Source organism: Ovis aries, chromosome 17 (genome assembly GCF_016772045.2).
Source record: "Ovis aries strain OAR_USU_Benz2616 breed Rambouillet chromosome 17, ARS-UI_Ramb_v3.0, whole genome shotgun sequence".
Lineage (NCBI taxonomy): Eukaryota > Metazoa > Chordata > Mammalia > Artiodactyla > Bovidae > Ovis > Ovis aries.
This window is the reverse complement of record NC_056070.1, coordinates 55,271,407-55,291,355: the sequence shown is the minus strand read 5'-3', so window position 1 is coordinate 55,291,355 and position 19,949 is coordinate 55,271,407. Positions and strand designations below refer to the sequence as shown.

The 19,949-nt window shown below is 36.5% G+C and overlaps 1 protein-coding gene across 47 annotated transcripts in view; it reads left to right on the top strand.

Moving 5' to 3' along the window:
* ATXN2 (ataxin 2) overlaps window positions 1–19,949 on the top strand; it is a 99,666-nt gene that overhangs the window by 14,235 nt on the left and 65,482 nt on the right. For all 47 annotated transcript variants that reach the window (XM_060401201.1, XM_060401198.1, XM_060401197.1 and 44 more), the window contains exons 2-5: window positions 14,517–14,553; window positions 15,645–15,704; window positions 16,182–16,253; window positions 16,817–16,967. In XM_060401201.1, coding sequence (XP_060257184.1) covers window positions 15,672–15,704; window positions 16,182–16,253; window positions 16,817–16,967 — 256 coding nt within the window. In that variant the 5' untranslated portion in view covers window positions 14,517–14,553; window positions 15,645–15,671. The remainder of the gene's footprint in view (window positions 1–14,516; window positions 14,554–15,644; window positions 15,705–16,181; window positions 16,254–16,816; window positions 16,968–19,949) is intronic.

Here is a 19,949-nt window from a genome sequence, read left to right as displayed (position 1 = left end):
AGTATTTTAGATGAAGGGAAAAAAGGCTTATTGCTTTTTCAGAAGATTGGCCCTCTTCCTAGCATTCTGGTATGTTGCTAAGGGTCTTATTCCTTTTAATGCTTTTGGGATAGCCACTGATGAGTAACAGAAATCACTATGTTTGAGAAGCCTCCTGGTCTAAGCTTGTGAAAGCCGACTAGGGTCGTAATTGAAAGGGAGAGGAAAATGAGCTTCCTGTTCTGCTGGGGCATATACATACCTTTTACATATATATATATGTACTTTTTTTTCTCATTTGATTATCACACAGTCCTGTTAGATAATCTGTTGGGCCTTCCCATTTTACCTGTGAGGAAGCTAAGGCCCAGAGAAGCTAAGTGACCTGTTTTAACTTAGCTAGAAAGTGGCAGAGATGGAATGACTTACTATTGTTTATTTTAGGATCTCTGAAAAAGTATATGCAAGTGAGAATAGGAGAAAACTGGTGATGAATTTAAGGAATGTTACAATTAGTTTATTATTTTAACTGACCAGGAATTGAGTCACTAGCTTCACTGAGTGAAGGAATGTACATAAACAACCTCCTTGGGATGAAAAGTGGAAAAGAAAATGACGAATTTACATTTGTGACAGATAAGGAATTTAGTTATTCATAATCTGTAAATGTTACATAGGAAGTCTATATATTTTTAACTCAGTCTAAAAGGTTAGAGAATAAATGAGAATTTCTATTTATTATAACGCTTTTTTCCCTCTGTAAAACATGTTAGAAAAAACTAGCATTTGTGAGCCAAATGTAAGCCATTTTTCTGAAGGAAAAAGTCTATAGATATGTATATATGATGTGAAAACAGTTTGTGGAGTGCTTTCTGTTTATATAATGATAGTTAGCATTTATTTCGTGCCTATTAGGTTTCAGGAACCGTGCCAAGTGCATTACTTATATATCCTTTAATCCTTAGAACACCCAGCCTCTCATGTTGGTAGTGCCATATCCACTTTACAGATGAGGAAATGGTGGTTCAGACAAATTAAGGAACTTGTCCAGGGTCAAAGGGTAGGAAGTGATAAAGCTGAGATTCTAACCCTATAAGACATCAGAGCTTTTGCTTTTAATAACTGTGCCCCACTGCTTCTAGTTCAGCTCTATGACAAAACAAAAGCAGATAAAAATCAATGAAGAAAGCAATTTATTCATTATTCGCCATAAAATGGCTTCAGTTAACCATGCCTCAGTCCTAGCAGTTCTCTTAATAAATGAATCTGATAAGCTCAAGATTTTTATTTTATTTTATTTTTTTTCAAGATTTTTATTTTAAAATTTGAAAGCAGTGTTATAAATGGTGGTGCTTTCTGCATCTGCGTATTTTGTAATTGATAGTTGTTATCCATAATTAATTTGAACTCAGTAGTACCGTACTACGTTGTGGGTTAAGAAGGCATTTTTGACTTGATCTAAGAATTCCAACACCACTTATGTTTCTGTAGGAGAATTAGAGTGCTAGAACCAATTTCTCCACTCTGTCTTAGTCAAACTGGAGACTGCATAGCCCTGGGGCTAGAAGGACACACTGAGTGAAACTTCAGCAGCACATATTAGTCCTTCAGAAAGAAGGGATTGAATAGTTGAAGAAATGATTCCTCTGTTCCGTGGCTTTTAGAGAAGTTTCTGGCTATGGTACAGTTATTTCTGTAGGCCAAATGATCATTTTAGTTATCATATATTTTATTTGTATTGTAGCACATTAATTTTTCACACCTGTTTAACCTAGCCTTCCTTTTGCTGTTAGATTTAAACTCTATTTTGTTGGGCCAACCATCTGTTCAAAAATCATCCTATTCCCAAGCCTGAGGTCCTCTTCACTCTCAAGACTTGCCATAATCTAACCCAGGGGTTGGCAGATGTCTTCTGTAAAAAGGCAAATAATAAATATTTTGGGTCTACAGGCCTCATACTATCTTTTTTGCATATTCTTCTTTTTTTTTTTTTTTTAACCTCTTTGAATGTAAAAAGCATTCTTAGCTCTGGGCCATGTAAAAATAGGCCACAGAACCATGGACATTTGTCAATCCCATTTTATCTTTCTGTCATGTTTTTCATTAACTCTTCAGAACATGCTGCTGCTACTAAGTTGCTTCAGTCGTGTCCGACTCTGTGCGACCCCATAGATGGCAGCCTACCAGGCTCCGCTGTCCCTGGGATTCTCCAGGCAAGAACACTGGAGTGGGTTGCCATTTCCTTCTCCAATATATGAAAGTGAAAAGTGAAAGGGAAGTCGCTCACTCGTGTCCGACTCTTTGCAACCCAATGGACTGCAGCCTACCAGGCTCCTCCATCCATGGGATTTTCCAGGCAAGAGTACTGGAGTGGGGTGCCATCGCCTTCTCCGCTTCAGAACATGACCTCTATTTAAATCATCATGGTCTCCTTTTCTCATTGCCTCTGCAAGTATCAAGCTCAGCCTCTACTCCCTGCCTGCTCTTCTATCACTATTCTCCTTTTCCACATCTTTATACTTAGCCTCTAAGATCCGGTTCACATGTTCCATGAAACTAATTCTCATTTATTTTATCAACTCCTGCAGAACTTTGCTTGTCCTATATATCTTAGCTTTCTTATTTGAAAACATGTTCCATGTTTTACCATAGTAGCTTGCTGTAAACTATAAGAATGAAAAGATTCACATTTCTCCTGAGACTGTTTTCTGGTAAATGCCTAAAGTAACACTGTTTCTTTTCACAAGTCAGTGTTCCTACTCCTCCTCCAAATCTGAATTTTAGAATTGGAAGCTTGCATTTGGGATCATCATGACTCATCCTCTTTGTTTTACACAGGAACAAGAATTTTAAATGGCTTGTCCAGAGTTGCACACTATTTAGCACCCAAGGTCTTTTCTTACTTAGTGACTTACAGCAGGTTATTTTACTTGTGCTTGAGTTTCTTCCTCTGTGAAATGGGAGTGATGACGATTAAATGAATTACATGTGAAAAATACTTAAGTCAATGCCTGGCATGTGGTAAGTGCTTAGTAACTTTTAGCTGTTACTATTAATGTGTTTGGAAATCAGTAAAAACGACTTGAACAAGTTAATGCCGAAAACTGCTTGTTAATGGGTTTAGGGTAATACTATTAATATAATAGTAGGAGAAGGCAGTGGCACCCCACTCCAGTACTCTTGCCTGGAAAATCCCATGGACGAAGCAGCCTGGTAGGCTGCAGTCCATGGGGTCGCTAAGAGTCGGACACAACTGAGCGACTTCACTTTGGCTTTTCACTTAAATGCATTGGAGAAGGAAATGGCAACCCACTCCAGTGTTCTTGCCTGGAGAATCCCAGAGATGGGGGAGCCTGGTGGGCTGCCGTCTGTGGGGTCGCACAGAGTCGGGCACAACTGAAGTGACTTAGCAGTAGCAGCAAGTAGTAAAGCACGGAACAGATTTGAAAGTCTTTGTAGTCAGAGAAGAAATGAAGTGAGCTTGAAATAAGTGCTAATTAGAATTTTTTTAATGAGAATTTTTTAAAAGAAAATTTCAACATATATAAAAGGAACAATTTAAGACCCTACAGTTATCAGTGAATGGCTCATCTTGTTTCCCGTTACTCCCCTCCCTGTTATCACTTGTCTTTTGAAGGGGATTAAAGTTGTTCTGAGGTCCCAGGAAAGATAAATGACCAATGGGTGAAACCATTGGGAGAGAGACTTGAGTTCAGTATAAGGAAGCACTCCTGGTATACGTCAGAGGGAATGGATGCTTGGGAAAGTAGATAACACCTACTCCTGGAGAAGCTCAAAGAAAGGACTGCATTGTCCAGTATGGCAGCCATTATCTACATATGGTTATTAACATTAAAGTTTTTTAGTGTGTCCTGCATTTTAAATTTAATTAATTTTCAGCCATACCAGACAGCATGTAGGATCTTAGTTCTCCAACCAGGGATCAAACTCATGCTCCCTGCAGTGGAAATGCTGTGCAGAGTCTTCACCACTGGACTGCCAGTGTTACGTCCTGCTATTTATATTTAGAATTAAGTTAATTAAAATGTAAGAAAAATCAGCTTCTCAGTCACACTAGCCGTATTTCAAGTGCTCAGCTGCCACGTGTGCCTAGTGGCTATTGGGCAGCGTAGATATAGAAGTTTCTTTTTTAATTCATTATAGAAAGTTCTGTTGGACAGCACTGAACTTGAACCCCCAGGATTCCATTTTATCCAAGGTATGTGTAACTTTTGGAGTATCTAGGCCATATCTAATTGTGCATGGCTTTGTGGCCAAGCCTTCCTCTCAGTAAAACTAATATGAGGGAAATAATTGTATTCAGTTCAGTTCAGTTGCTCAGTCATGTCCGACTCTTTGCGACCCCATGACCTGCAGCACGCCAGGTCTCCCTGTCTATCACCAACTCCCAAAGTTCACCCAAACCCATGTCCATTGTGTTGGTGATGCCATCCAACCATCTCCTTCTCCATCATCCCCATCTTCTGCCCTCAATCTTTCCCAGCATCAGGCTCTTTTCAAATGAGTCAGCTCTCTGCATTAGGTGGCCAAAGTATTGCAGTTTCAGCTTCAGCATCAGTCCTTCCAATGAGTATTCAGGACTGATTTCCTTTAGGATGGACTGGTTGGATCTCCTAGCAGTCCAAGGGACTCTCAAGAGTCTTCTCCAACACCACAGTTCAAAAACATTGGTTCTCCGGTGCTCAGCTTTCCTTACAGTCCAACTCTCACCCATACATGACTACTGGAAAACCATAGCCTTGACTAGACGGACCTTTATTGGCAAAGTAATGTCTCTGATTTTTATTTATTTGTTTATTTTATCCCAGTCCCCCCGTCTCTGCTTTTTAATATGCTGTCTAGGTTGGTCATAACTTTCCTTCCAAGGAGCAAGCGTCTTTTAATTTCATGGCTGCAGTCACCATCTGCAGTGATTTTGGAGCCCAGAAAAATAGTCTCTCACTGTTTCCACTGTTTCCCCATCCATTTGCCATGAAGTGATGGGACCAGATGCCATGATCTTTGTTTTCTCAATGTTGAGCTTTAAGCCAACATTTTCACTCTCCTCTTTCACTTTTACCAAGAGGCTCTTTAGTTCTTTGCTTTCTGCCATAAGAGTGATGTCATCTGTATATCTGAGGTTGTTGATATTTCTCCCGGCAATCTTGATTCCAGCTGGTGCTTCCTCCAGCCCAGCATTTCTCATGATGTACTCTGCATGTAAGTTAAATAAGCAGGGTGACAATATACAGCCTTGAAAGCGAAAGTGAAGTCTCTCAGTTGTGTCGACTCTTTGCGACCCCGTGGACTGTAGCCCTCCTCTGTCCATGGGATTCTCCAGGCAAGAATACTGGAGTGGGTTGCCATTTCCTTCTCCAGGGGACCTTCCTGACCCAGGGATCGAACCCAGGTCTCCTGCATTGCAGGCAGATGCTTTAACCTCTGAGCCACCAGCCTTGACGTACTCCTTTTCCTATTTGGAACCAGTCTTTGTTACATGTCTAGTTCTAACTGTTGCTTCCTGACCCGCATACAGGTTTCTCAAGAGGCAGGTCAGGTGGTCTGGTATTCCCATCTCTTGAAGAATTTTCCGCCATTTATTGTGATCCACACAGTCAAAGCCTTTGGCATAGTCAATAAAGCAGAAATAGGTGTTTTTCTGGAACTCTCTTGCTTTTTCCATGATCCAGCAGATGTTGGCTATTTTATCTCTGATTCCTCTGCCTTTTCTAAGACCAGCTTGAACATCTGGAAGTTCATGGTTCACATATTGCTGAAGCCTGGCTTGGAGAATTTTGAGCATTACTTTACTAGTGTGTGAGATGAGTGCAATTGTGTGGTAGTTTGAGCATTCTTTGGCATTACCTTTCTTTGGGATTGGAATGAAAACTGACCTTTTCCAGTCCTGTGGCCACTGAGTTTTCCGAATTTGCTGGCATATTGAGTGCAGCACCTTCACAGCATTGTCTTTTAGGATTTGAAATAGCTCAACTGGAATTCCATCACCTCCACTAGCTTTGTTCGTAGTGATGCTTCCTAAGGCCCACCTGACTTCTCATTCCGGGATGTCTGGTTCTAGGTGGGTAGGAGTGATCACGCCTTCATGATTATCTGGGTTGTGAAGATCTTTTCTGTACAGTTCTTCTGTGTATTCTTGCCATCTCTTCTTAATGTCTTCTGCTTCTTTTAGGTCCATACCATTTCTGTCCTTTATTGAGCCCATCTTTGCATGAAATGTTCCCTTGGAATCTCTAATTTTCTTGAAAAGATCTCTAGTCTTTCCCATTCTATAATTGTATTAAGTAATAATTATTAAGAAGTTAGTAATGTGCCAGGCATTTTTCTTAAGCCAAACTGTTTATATGGAATATCATTTTCACAACCTTGTGAGAAGATACTATTTTATTTTTTAAGACCATACTATTTTTAGCACCATTTTGTAGATTCTGAAGTTAAGATACAAAGAGCTGAAGTCAAAAGGTTAAGGTTACAGAGCTGGAAAGTGATAGGGCCAGAATTTGAACCCGAGCAGCTTGCAACAAGCTGAAATAAGTTCTTGTGGGGATAGTTCTTGAAGCATTGATCTAGATGATCTCATGGGTGAGTTAATCTGGCAGTTGTTCTGTTTGAATTTAGAGTTGCCAGCCTCCTCAGTTTGCTAACAAAAAGAGAGAGAAGAAGAATCTCATAGATACAGAGAGCAGATTGATGATAGTCATAGGCAAGTGATGGGAGAAATATATATATAGTTTTAATTTTATTTAAACTTTTTGTGATTAGGTTATTAATGCATTTTGAGTTAGCCTTGCCAAGCTCTCTTCTAGTAGGGTGTTTTTGGGTAGATTCTTTGCATAAATAGCCATGTTGTCATTTATTAATGACAGTTTTCCTTCTTTCTATCCAAACATTGTGCCATTTTTTTTTTTAAACATTGTGCCTGTTCTTTCTTTTTCTTGCTTTATTGCATAAGTTAGAATCTCCAATTCGAGTGTCTCATCACCTTAATTTTCTTTTACAGTTTGTTCAAATGAGAGTTCACAAGTTGTTTACTATGACTCAAGTCTGTTTTAATCTACAGTTTCACTACAAAGTCCTGATCTTTCTGCAACTTGCTCACAGTATTTTCAAACATACATTAGTAAAATACCTTTTTTTAAATAGGTAAATCACCTTCAATTGAATTACATTGTAAAGCCTAAAAATAAACGAGAGCAACAATACTTCCATGACGTTTCTCAGTTGTGTACATTAAACTTTCGTGAAAAGTAGTGCTATTAAGAAGTTTCTTGTTGAAGAACTAATTTGTGTGAAACAGCAGTAGACTTCATTTTTAAACTGCAATTATTGACATAGCAGCCATATTTTTCGGTTCAGAGGTCAGCAGATTTTGCTTGTAATGACCCAGACCTTTTGCGCTTTTATGAGGCATATAATTTCTCTATTGCATATTGTTCTTGGCTTTTTTTTGGTTTGTGTTATCCCTTAAACCCTTCAAAAACTTAAAACCATATTTACTAAAAAAGCCCAAACAAAAACAAATTGTGGGCTATAGTTCGCTGATATTTGATTTAAAGAATTATTACAGATGGTTCCTGACTGAGGATGGTGTGAGAGCAGTAAGCATTCAATAGAAACCCTACTTTGAATTTTGATCTTTTCCCAGGTTAGCTTTATATGGTAAAACGCTCTCTCATGGTGTTGGTCAGTGGCAGTGAGCTGAGCTCCTAGTCAGCCAATTACAAGTGGTAAGATTTTACAATCATTCTGTACCCATAGAATCACTCTGGTTTTCACTTTCAGGGCAGTGTTCAGTATGTTACATGAGATGTTCAACCCCATTATAAAATAGGCTTTGTGGTAAGATGATTGAGCCCCACTGTAGACTAATGTAAATGCTCTGAGTACCTTTAAGGTGGGCTAGGTATATACATGTATTTTTGACTTTAACCTTATACAGCGGGTTTATCAGGACATAATTTCATCATAAATTGGGGGAAGATCTTTACTTTGAAAGCTTTCATGTTCATTTTTTTTCTTTCTTTTTTGACTGGGCTTATTTAATTCACAAAATATTTATGGTATGTATCATATATGAGGCACAGTTCCTCTGTGCTGATTTTGGTAGATGGTACAAGGATGGACAAGATCCTGTTTGCCAGTATTGGTTATTCCAGTCTAATTTCATCGAAGAGCTCCTGGCCAAGGGCATAAGTGGGTGTTGAAATCTAGGAGTTTCTTTGCTATATAATATGCCTTTTGGGACTACATTTGTTTCTGATACCTCTTAATTTTTACAAAGGCATTGACTACTGACTGCACGGTTTTTTCTAGTGTGGGACTGTGGCTTCCTGGAGGAGGCATCATTTTCTGGTCTGCACAAAAACACTATGTTGTCAAATAGATGGCAGTAAGATGGGGAAAATGTAGAAACAGTAACAGATTTTATTTTCTTGGCTTCAAAATCACTATGGACAGTGACTGCAGCCATGAAGTTAACAAATGCTTGCTCCTTAGAAGAAAAGCTATGACAAACCTAGATAGCATAAAGAAGCGACATCTCTTTGCCAACAAAGGTCCTTATAGTCAGAGCTATGGTTTTTCCGAATGTACGAATGTGAGAGTTGGACCGTAAAGAAGGCTGTGTGCCAAAGAATTGACACTTTTGAAGTATGGTGCAAGAGAAGATTCTTGAGAGTCCCTTGGACAGCAGAGGGATCAAACCAGTCAGTCCTTAAGGAAATCAACCCTGAATATTCAATGAAAGGACTGAAGCTGAAGCTCCAACACTCTGGCCATCAGATATGAACAGCTGACTTATTGTAAAAAATAGTGGTCCTGGGAAAGATTGAGGGCTGGAGAAGAGGGTGACAGAGAACGAGATTGTTGGATGGCATCACCAACTCAATGGACATGAGTTTGAGCAAACTTTGGGAGATAGTGAAGGACAGGGAAGCCTGGAGTGCTGCAGTCCATGGGGTCGCAAAGGATCAGAAATGACTTAGTGACTGAACAACCACCACCATATTGTCAGGTGATGGCCCTGAGTTAGTGGGCATATGATAGGTTCCCTATTAACTATGACTATGGTAGTTAACATAATGATTATGATAAATTTCAGTCTAGCAAAGAGAGCACTGTTTGTTTGATTGGATGACATAAATCTAAGAAAGATTTCTTGAAAAGGTAACATTTAAGGCTGGGCAAGTATTTTTTATTACAGAAATGTACAGACACTTTGGACACTAAAGTAGAAGTTAATAAATAGCTCATAGTTAATAATTTTAAAAAATTTGTAAATAAAAGTTACAGTTATACAAAGAATTCTTCTATATTCTTCATCTGTATTCCTCAAGTAGCATCTAATTCCACTTTTTCATTTTCTGTTGTTAAAATTAATGTATAAATATGTATTTGAGTGAGTGAAGTTGCTCAGTCGTGTCCAACTCTTTGTGACCCCGTGGACTGTAGCCCACCAGGCTCCTCCGCCCATGGGATTCTCCAGGCAAGAATACTGGAGTGGGTTGCCATTTCCTTCTCCAGGGGATCTTCCCGACCCAGGGATCGAACTCAGGTCTCCTGCATTGCGGGCAGACGCTTTAACCTCTGAGCCACCAGAGAAGCCAAAATATGTATTTGATGTAAAATTTAAATAATTTTATTAAACATGAGAGACATGGTGCCCCTTAGTTCTGAATATTTGAGTGTATATCCTAATAATAAGGATATTCTTAGAAAACTACAGTACAGTTGTCAAAATAAGGAAATTAATATTGGGCCAAAGTATTATCTCTTGACCTTATTCAGATTGTACTAGTTGGTTTTGTATTATTCTTTACAGCTCCCCTGACCCCCTGCACTCCAGAAGAAAGCTGATCTAAGAACTAATCCAGGATTATATGTTACATTCAGTTGTCATGCCTTGTTGGTCTCCTTTAATGTGGTATAGTTCCTTAGTCTTTCATGATTTGACAATTTGAGTATTACAGGTTATTTTGTGAAGTGTCTCTCCATTAGGGTTTGTCTTACTTCGATTTCCTCATGACTAGATTCAGATTATATACATTTTTGGCAAAGATATTGCAGAAGTGATACATGTATTCTCATTGCCTGAGAGGAGGTACATGATGTATGTTTGTCTCGTTGCTCATACTGTTGACTTTGATCACTTGATGATGCTGGGTTCCTTTTCTATAAAGTTATTTTTCACTTTATCATTAATCAGTATCTTGTGATGAATTACTTTGTGACTTTGTAAATATCCTGTTTCTGTTGATACTTAATAAAGTAGCATAAACTAGCATCCATTGGTGATTTCAGCCTGAAACTGTTACTGCTATGGTAGTTACTAAATAGTATCCAATTCCATCATTCCTTCCACATTTATTAGTTGGAATTTGGTTGTCAGGTTGATTGTATGACAAGGAGAATGGAACATGATACACACTTTCTAGGTGAAGGAGCAAGGTTCCGGATCAGGTTTGTAGAGATAATTTCTGTTAAGAGTTCATCTCCATTGGCTATCAAATTCATAGATACAGAAGGGGCTGTGGGAAAGTTGGAATTGGAAGCAAATGCTTAATATGCATAGGTATAAATACATTGAAAATAAAAAGAAACAGCATGCAAACAAGAAAGCAAGAGTGGCTATACTAATATTAGACAACATAGATGTTAAACAAAAAGTTACTAAAAAGGGACTTTTTATAATCATAAAAAGGTCAATCCAACAGGAAGAAAAAAGAGTCATTCCTCCAGGACTCTGTGTACCCTTTTCACATGAAGTCCTGGAGGAATGACTCTTTCTTCTTCCTGTTGGATGTCTTATTTTTCGTGTTGTCAAGAGTCATTCATGTTGTAGAATGCATCAGAACTTCATTTGAATAATATTCCATTGTATGGGTGATAGCATACTGTGTTTACCCATTTATCAGTGGACATTTGATTTTTTCCCACCTTGAACTGCCATACTATTTTCCACAATAGCTGCACAATTTTGCATTCCCGCAAGCAGTGTACAAGGGTTTCAGTTTCTCCTTATTTTTGTCAACACTTGTTATTTTCTTGGTTTTGTGGGTTGTTTTTTTTGTTTTTTGCTTGGCTATTTATAATAGTCATTGTAGTGGGAGTGACGAGGTAGCTCATTGTGGGTTTCATTTGAATTTTCCTAGTTAATGGTGAGGTTTAGCATCTTTTCATGAGCTTATTGGCCAACGTATAAATTTCTTTGGAGACTTGTTTTTTGATGTAGAATTATAGAAGTTCTCTATGTAGTTTAGATATTAACCCCTTATGAGATATATGCAAGTATTTTTTATTATTCTGTGGATTCTCTTTTTATGCTGATACTGTTTTTTGTCCAAAAGTTTTTAATTTTGATGAAATCCTATATATATATATATATATTTTTTTTTTTTTTTAATGTTGAATGCCTTTGATGTCACAGTTAATAAATTAATGCCAAATTTAAGGCCATAAAGATTTTCCCTTTGTTTTTTTCTGAGAGTTTCATAGTTTTAGCTTTTAAATTTAGGTCTTTGGCTCATTTCTTAGTTCATTTTTATATATGGTGTAAGGTAAAGGTTCATCTTTTTTTGCATGTGAGTATCTAGTTTTTCCAGCATCACTTGTTAAAGAGATTTTCCATGAATGATCTTGATCCCCTTGTTAAAGATCAGTTGCCCATAAACATGAAGGTTTTTTTCTCTGCTCTCTATTCTATGCCATTGATTTTTATGGCTGTCCTTAATGCCAGTACCATACTATTTTGATTTCTTTAGTTATGTGGTAAGTTTTGAAAATTACTTATATGGCTGGGGCTTTACAATATTGTTTGTTTCTGCTGTACAACATTGTGAATCAACTGTAAGTATACATATATCCCCTCTCTCTTGAATCTCCCTCCCACACCCCTAACCTCACCCCTCTAGGTTGTCACAGCACTGAGCTGAGCTCCCTGTGTTGTAGAGCAGCTTCCCACTAGCTTTCTGTTTTACATGCAGGCGAATTCTTAACCACTGGACCACCAGGAAAATCTCTGTGATAAGTTTTGAAATTGGGAAGACACATTTTGCTTTTCATTTTGTGTATCTTTAAATGTGTAGTAATTTTTCCTCTACACTTTGTAGTGTAGTGTCATCTGTTGAGTCAAATTTACCACATTCTGGATGTAACTGACTTGTAACCTCGTGGTATAAGTTAATTTACTGTACTACCCAATAGTCTCTGTAAATTGGAAGATCTATACACTTGATTGAATCCAGACTCCCTTTGTGTCATGTCAGAAGACTTTTTTAACTTAAGGAAATTTTGAAAAGTAAAAAGAATGATATAATGAACCCCTGCATATCACTGTACCTGGCTTCAGCAGTTATCAACTCATGCCAGTCTTGTTTCATTTTTAACCCTGTTTCCTCCCTACTGTATTATTTTGAAGCAATATATGCTTTTTATTATTATTTTGTATATTTATATTTGATATTTTGATTCACATTTTAACCTCATGTTCAATGAAAATTTAAAATCCTGGATATTATTGATTTGCTAAACCTGATCTGTTGCATTAATGCTTATATTTGGAACTAAAATATCTTGGTTGGGGTTTTTTTTAGATTCTTTTTTTTTTTCCTATATGAAATATTAGAATGCTTGTCCTGAAATACCAAAGGAAAAAAAACTAAAAGTCAACCATAATCTGAGTGGATTCAAAAAGAGAAAAACAAGAATGAATGTGGGCTTTTTATCGGGTTCAGAGAATGCTACTGTTGTTTGCTAACATCCCCTTTGGGTGTCCAGCCACCTGGTAGAGCAGTGGAAATCAGTAGTTTCTATACTTTTATGCCACTGTATACCACTGTGAGTCTTTGATTATTTTCCTGTTGACCAGTTTGTTCTGCTGAGTAAATTGGATTGTTCAACAGTTGCTCTCTATTAGTCAAAAATATAACTGTGTGTACTCAGTTTTTTAAAAAAGTGTGATTTCTATCACGGAATTTTATGTTTTAAACTCTTTTAAGTAGCCTTGTGGGTACACTGCATAAATTTAAGGGCACTTAATTAGTGTCATTTGTTTAAATCTTTTAACTGTAGCATCTCAGCAACCACTAGGATAAGATAAAATGGTAATACTTAGACATTTTATAGCGTTTGACTACCGACTACAAATAAACAGAAAACCATAATACATTTAGATGGCTTTTGAAAGATGCAGAGATTGGACTAGGCTTTATTGTCAAGTTAATTTTTTGTGATACAATTTCAGAGAAGGAGCATAACCTAGAAATGCAAAGTCTATACTTTGGATCACCTGGTTTAAATATCTGCTCTATTGCTCATGAACTAGATGACTTTGGTCAAGACATTTAGCTACTGTTTCCATTTCCTCACCTGTGAAGTAGGGGTGAGAAATTTGACGTGGTGCTTACTATATACTGTCTGGTTTGTAGTAAGTTTTATAAATGATGAATTATTGGTCAAATTCCTTAGACTTTAGGACTTTATCTGTGTTGTGTGAGAGGCAGAAATGATAAAAATGGAAGTAATCTCAGGTGATTTGGTCAAAGACGTTATTTTCTAGATGGGAAAAGGTAGATGAAAGTTAGAAACAAAACCAGCTGACCTCAGAGTACTAGTATCAGTCCTGCTTTTCTGGGAATTTTCACCATTCATACTGCTAGGCTTTTTCACCTGAATTGTGCTGCTTTGAATGTTTTTAAGTTTGTGGTTTTGAGTGTTGTGATTATTTTATTAGAATGAGATTCTAATACTGTTCCTCAAGAGTAATGTTTATGAGCTTATAACATTTTACTTTATTTAATTTTTTAGTCATAATAGAGGGGCTAATTTTTTCCATTGGAGCAAGCCTTACAGTATATTTTGTTCTCTAAATTTACTTGATAATAGACTCCACATTACTGGAAATCACTTGACAACTGACGTAGGTGTACTGCATTGTTTCAGAGGGAGTGGTTTGGCAGGGAGAGTGGTTTGGTTTGCCATATAGATCCTAACAGGAGCACTTAGTATTTAAAGTGAAAATGCTTTGAATGATTTAACTTCTTTTCAAATTTTTTCTGCAGTTGTAAACACAGTACCTATTTTTAAGAGGTGAGGGGAAAATGGAGGTATCTTGATGTTATTAGTCAAGTATGTCAGTTAACTTGGGAATATAATCTGTATTTTGCTCCTGAGTAGTTTTGTATGACAAGAGTGATTGGTTAACTTTTGGAGAGGCGATTATTGTTTTTGGTATTGGTTATTTCTGTAAGTAGCTTGTTTTAATTTTTACTTTATTTACTTGATTTTTATTATGGTCACATTCTTTCCTCCTTCCTCCCTCCTCTGACCCATACCTGTTGCAGCCCTCTGAGCCTGGAAAGCACAGCAAGCGTCATGCTTAGGTAGCCCTTATACTTCACATTGGATGATCCTTCCCACAGATAGTGTATTTTTTTTGGATGGGATTATAAGGTATTTTAAACTTGAAAAAATATTTTAGTTTGCTTAGCTTGTTGAATTTCATAAATATTTAATCTTTTCAGAGGCCGAAACAGTAGCAAAGGACTGCCTCAATCCACGGTGAGTAATTTCAGTGTTACTTGTTTGGAAAAATTGGTAACAGAAATGTGATTTCTAAATCCCACAGACGAAAAGCCAAGCCCCCCCCCAAAATTGCCTTATATCTCAGATAACCTTTATAGATTAGTACTGCTTAGCATAAGATTATTAGGTATAACTTTTATGATGATGTGTAAAATGCAGAACTATTGTAAATAGTATTTTGATTTTTCATACTTAATAATAACTCATTTGTTTTACAAATGACTAAAGGCAAATAAAAATGATTAATGAGATGAATGGAACACTAGGACCACAGTTGGCAAAACTTTGGGGTTTTGATTTTGAAATAATGTGCTGTCTTTTATTTCTTTCATTTTTCTCCTTTGGAAAATGGTTTTAGATCAGTGAAGTTAAACTAGGTACAAAGGCCTGAAGATGTAGGTTCCACAAAATGCAAGAAATAAATGCGAAGCTGTCACTAATTTTTGAGACTTTGCCTTTTTTATACATAGATTTTCTTTAGAATCAGGACACATACTTAGGTGGTGTGTAATAAGAAGTGATGTGGTTTATTAGACCTTAGAGCAATATCATTGATTGAGATGTACTAAGAGAAAAGATAATCAAGGGTCTTCTACAGAGGTTCCCCCTCCACCTCTATTTATTTAATAAGGTATATTTAACCCTATTTAGTGTACAGTTTTTTGAGTTTTGATGTATACATTGTGTAACCACCACCACGGTCGAGATAATGGAACAGTCCTATTACTTCCAGAAATCCCTCATGCCACTTTGTAGTGATCCCTACTCTTAAGTCATTGATCTGTCTTCTGTTCTGTGACTTTGTCTTTCTTCATATATGGAAGTCCAATTTTGCTTTTTTTAAAAAATATCATAGATAGTTAGAATATTGTTAATTGACATAATTGATTTCACCTTTGAAAATTTATACATTGTAAGGAGGAAAAGATTACAGTAAACCAAGTCTTTCTTTAATGAGTATGAGGTATAAACCTAACTAAACATTTTGTAACAGAAGAAGTGTTAACTGTAATATATAGAGAGAGATAAATAATGAGTGCCAATAATGTTTTTTCTCAATATTACAGATTTCTTTTGATGGAATCTATGCAAATATGAGGATGGTTCATATTCTTACATCAGTTGTTGTAAGTTTTCAGAGTATTGGGGAGAAACTGCCTTGTGAGTGGAATAAAATAATTTCTTGAAGTTAAATGTGAATCAATGATAAAAGTAACATTTCTTAGATCCTGTTTAATCAGGATGATGTAGAAAACAAATTAGAACTCAATTCAAGTCATTGTAACTCACTGTAAAAGCGATCTTGTTAAGTCTGCTGTGTACAAAATAATATTACTAGTTGATTGTCTTTAGTGCATTATTTTGTTATTTAATAGGCTAGAGTCAAAAATACTAAATTTCCCAGTTTAAACTTATACTGCAGACTGAGCAGGACCTCCTGAAGAATTTTGAGAATTAAGTGTATTGTTAATGTTTTAAAAATTTTTTATTCTGTCAGTGATTATGTAATATATTGAATGAGCTATAAAAAGTAGAATGAAAGAAGTTATTTCCATGACTGCATAGCACACTGTTTCTTTGATAAATTAATTATGTGTTTTTAGGGATCCAAATGTGAAGTACAAGTGAAAAACGGAGGTATATATGAAGGAGTTTTTAAAACATACAGTCCTAAGGTAATTTTTACTTTTTTAAAAAATAATGTAAAACCCCGAGAATCAGCAACTAGTGTGTATGTTTCCATGTGTCCATTAGTTTCTGATTTAGCAATTTATAGTTATGAGACAATGTGTTTGTCACATTTTCATGCTTAGTCCATTACCTTTACTGCACTTCTTAAAACCACTTTGAATGACTTTACTCTTTGGTTTCAAGTACTGATTACTTTATAGACAGATTTGTATAATCAGAACAACTTCTTGCTCTTTATGCTTATTAAAATATTTTGGCCTTTGCAAACATTATGGACTAGAAGAGGGATCCTAGTGGTTTATTATTTTCCTCTTTACTACTGTTGTGCTTAAGGCAAACCATGGAAGCAAAGACCAACTTTTAGATGAGAGAATTTTTAAATTGGAATAATAGATCATATTACTGAGAAAACAGTATGATTATAAGGATCTCTTGAGATAATTTTTTACCAAAGGCATATAAGAAATAGTACCTTGATGTGCAAAGGAATTCCTGTTGGATTTTATTTTATAAATGTTTTAATTTTTTTTTTTTTTTTCCTGCTTAGTGTGATCTGGTACTTGATGCTGCACATGAGAAAAGTACAGAATCCAGTTCGGGGCCAAAACGTGAAGAAATAATGGAGAGTATTTTGTTCAAGTGTTCAGACTTTGTTGTGGTGCAGTTTAAAGATATGGACTCCAGTTATGCAAGAAGAGGTGAGTTTTGATTTCCTAAATATGCTTCATAGTTTATTAGATTTATTCAAGAAAAGATTCTACACTGATTGCGGAATTTTCCTTTTTCTCTTTTTATTTTTAAAAAGAAATAAGGCAAATGGGAATTTAAATGCACTTTTGCTGGAAAATATTTAAAACTTCAGAGGAATATTCCTTGGTACTTTGGGTAGGATAAATAATGAAGACTTGTATTCTATTAAAAACAAGTTTGTGAAGAATTTTCTGAAGTTTTACTGTCAAAAGTGCTACTGATAGTACTCAACTAAAAATTTCTTGTTCTGTTTGACTTAAATATTTAGCTTACGTATTTTTAGTGTTTTAATGTTTATAAATAAGAAAATGTGGGAATTGCTATCACTCATTTGGAGAGGGTACTCTGAAATACTGAGTGTTCAATAACACATTGAAAGGCTCTCTCTCGGGCAATTTTGAAACTGGTTCTAAAATTCTTAAATGATTTTTTGTTGGGGAGGGCAGCAGTGGCACTCAAATTTTGTAGTCATCTCTGTTGCAGCTTATAACAATTTTTTATTTTCATCATTCAGTCTGTACCAACTGTTTTCACGGTTGCACTGATACTTCTACACTGTTATCTGGAAATTACAAGCCACCAGAAAGTTAAAGCCTTTCTCTTGGACCTCTTAATAAGGTTCTCAGCTTTAGTTATTCATAGATTGCTTTTTCAGAAACAAGCTGCTCTAGGTACTATGAAACTGCTTTTGCATTGTTGATGAAAGCACTGTGCTCTGATCTTGTATCTTCTTATATTGTGTCTTTGATTCACAACTCTGTCTAAGAGTCCTTCAGTGGCCCATAAAAGCAAACAAGTCTTTCTGGGTTTTTTGGCTGCTAACGCCATGGGGGATCTTAGTTGCCCAACACTGGAAGTGCAGAGTCCTAACCGTTGGACCACCAGGGAAGTACCAAGTCTTCTTTAGTAATTGCCTTTGGAGTTCATCTTACTTATGCCTAGGAGCACAAAATTATTTATACTTAAACTATTGAAATATTTCACTGTTTTAAATTTAAAAATTGAATTGGATCATAAGTCAAAAGGAAAAATAAAATTTAGGTGAGTGTAGCACTTAGCACTGTGGGAAAAAAGTATTGGCCACAACGGCAACAGATGTCCGCTGATCTGTTGGGTACCAGGCCATTTAGCTCGAAGCCATTCATAACATGCTTTGTTATTATTCTTAAAGAGAATTGACATTTCCTGGTTTGAAAGGATAAATACTACTTGAAGGCATTTATGTCCCATTCACTGATCCTTGTAAAAGTTAGTCTTTAAATTTTTATTATTTTATTATTTTATTATGCCTTTATTTCTCAGGTAAATTGTATTCATTGTACAAAGCCAAGAAAATCCAAATCAGAGCAATAGCTTTGATAGTGTTCAGTACATTCATTAGGGGATGCATGTATTTTACTATATACATAATAGTTTACTTGATGAGAACATTGAGTAGTGGAGTAATTTTAGGTATTTTATTTAAGGACTGTAGGAGTTTAGTGAATTATACAATTGTGTCCAGTGTATAGGGTTCTGAAAATAGTATCAAGTCATGTGTTTAGGATTTCAGTTCTCCAAGTCCTGATTCTTAGCACTGTCCTGGCAGAAGTTGCATCTATAAAAGTATTGTTTTGGAGATTCTAATTCTATAGAGAAAACTTTAAGAATAATTAATTGGCATGATTTATTGTTGTTGTTCAGTTGCTAAGTCGTGTCCAACTCTTTGCGACCCGCATGGACTACAGCACACCACGCTTCCCTGTCTTTCACTATCTCTCTGAGTTTGCTCAGACTCATGTCAGTTGAGTCACTGATGCCATCCAACCATGTTATCCTCTGTCGCCCCCTTCTCCTCTTGCCCTCAATATTTGCCAGTATCAGGGTCTTTTCCAGTGAGTCAGTTCTTTGATCAGGTGGCCAAAGTATTGGAGCTTCAGCATTAGTCCTTCCAATGAATATTCAGGGTTGATTTCCTTTAGGATTGACTGGTTGGATCTCCTTGCAGACCGAGGGACTCTCAAGAGTCTTCTCCAACACCACAGTTCAAAAGCATCAATTCTTCGGCGCTCAGCCTTTTTCGTAGTCCAACTCTCAAATCCGTACATGACTACTGGGAAAACCTCAGCATTCACTATATAGACCTTTGTTGGCAAAGTGATGTCTTTGCTTTTTAATACACTGTCTAGTTTTGTCATAGCTATTCTTCCAAGGAGCAAGTGTCTTTTAATTTTGTGGCTGCAGTCACTATCCACATTGATCTTGGAGCCCAAGAAAATGAAATCTGACACTATTTCCACATTTTCCCCATCTATTTGCCATGAAGTGATAGGACTGGATGCCATGATCTTTAGTTTTTGAATGCTGGGTTTTAGGCCAGCTTTTTTGCTCTCCTCTTTCATTGTAATCAAGAGGTTCTTTAGTGCCTCTTCACTTTTCTGCCATTAAAATGGTATCATCTGTGTATCTGAGGTTGTTGATATTTCTCCTGGCAATATTTTTCCAGCTTGTGATTCATCCAGCCTGGCATTTCACATGATATACTCTGCATATAAGTTAAATGATGATTTATTAATTATGAAAATTAAGTCATTTAGTACTGCTTTTATATTAACATTATTTGTGTTAAACACATACTCAGATTTCTAATCTCTGTAAGTAAAGGAAGGTAGGATGTAACCAGTGATTCTTAGTGTTGGTTTCACATTCTAGTCACCCATGGGTTTAAAAAAATACCTAGTTTTCACTTTTGGAGATCATGATTTCATGATATTTAGCCTGGGTGAGGCTCTGAATGTTTGATTCTGAGGTGTAGTTGGGCATGTGAGCCATGAATTTCATGTGATAAGATCCTAGGAATGGCTGTGTTCTGGAGATCTTGAGGATTTGTACTCTTTCCTTACCTCACAGTGTCTCAGAATTGTACAGTATCTTGAAAAGTCCTAGTTGGT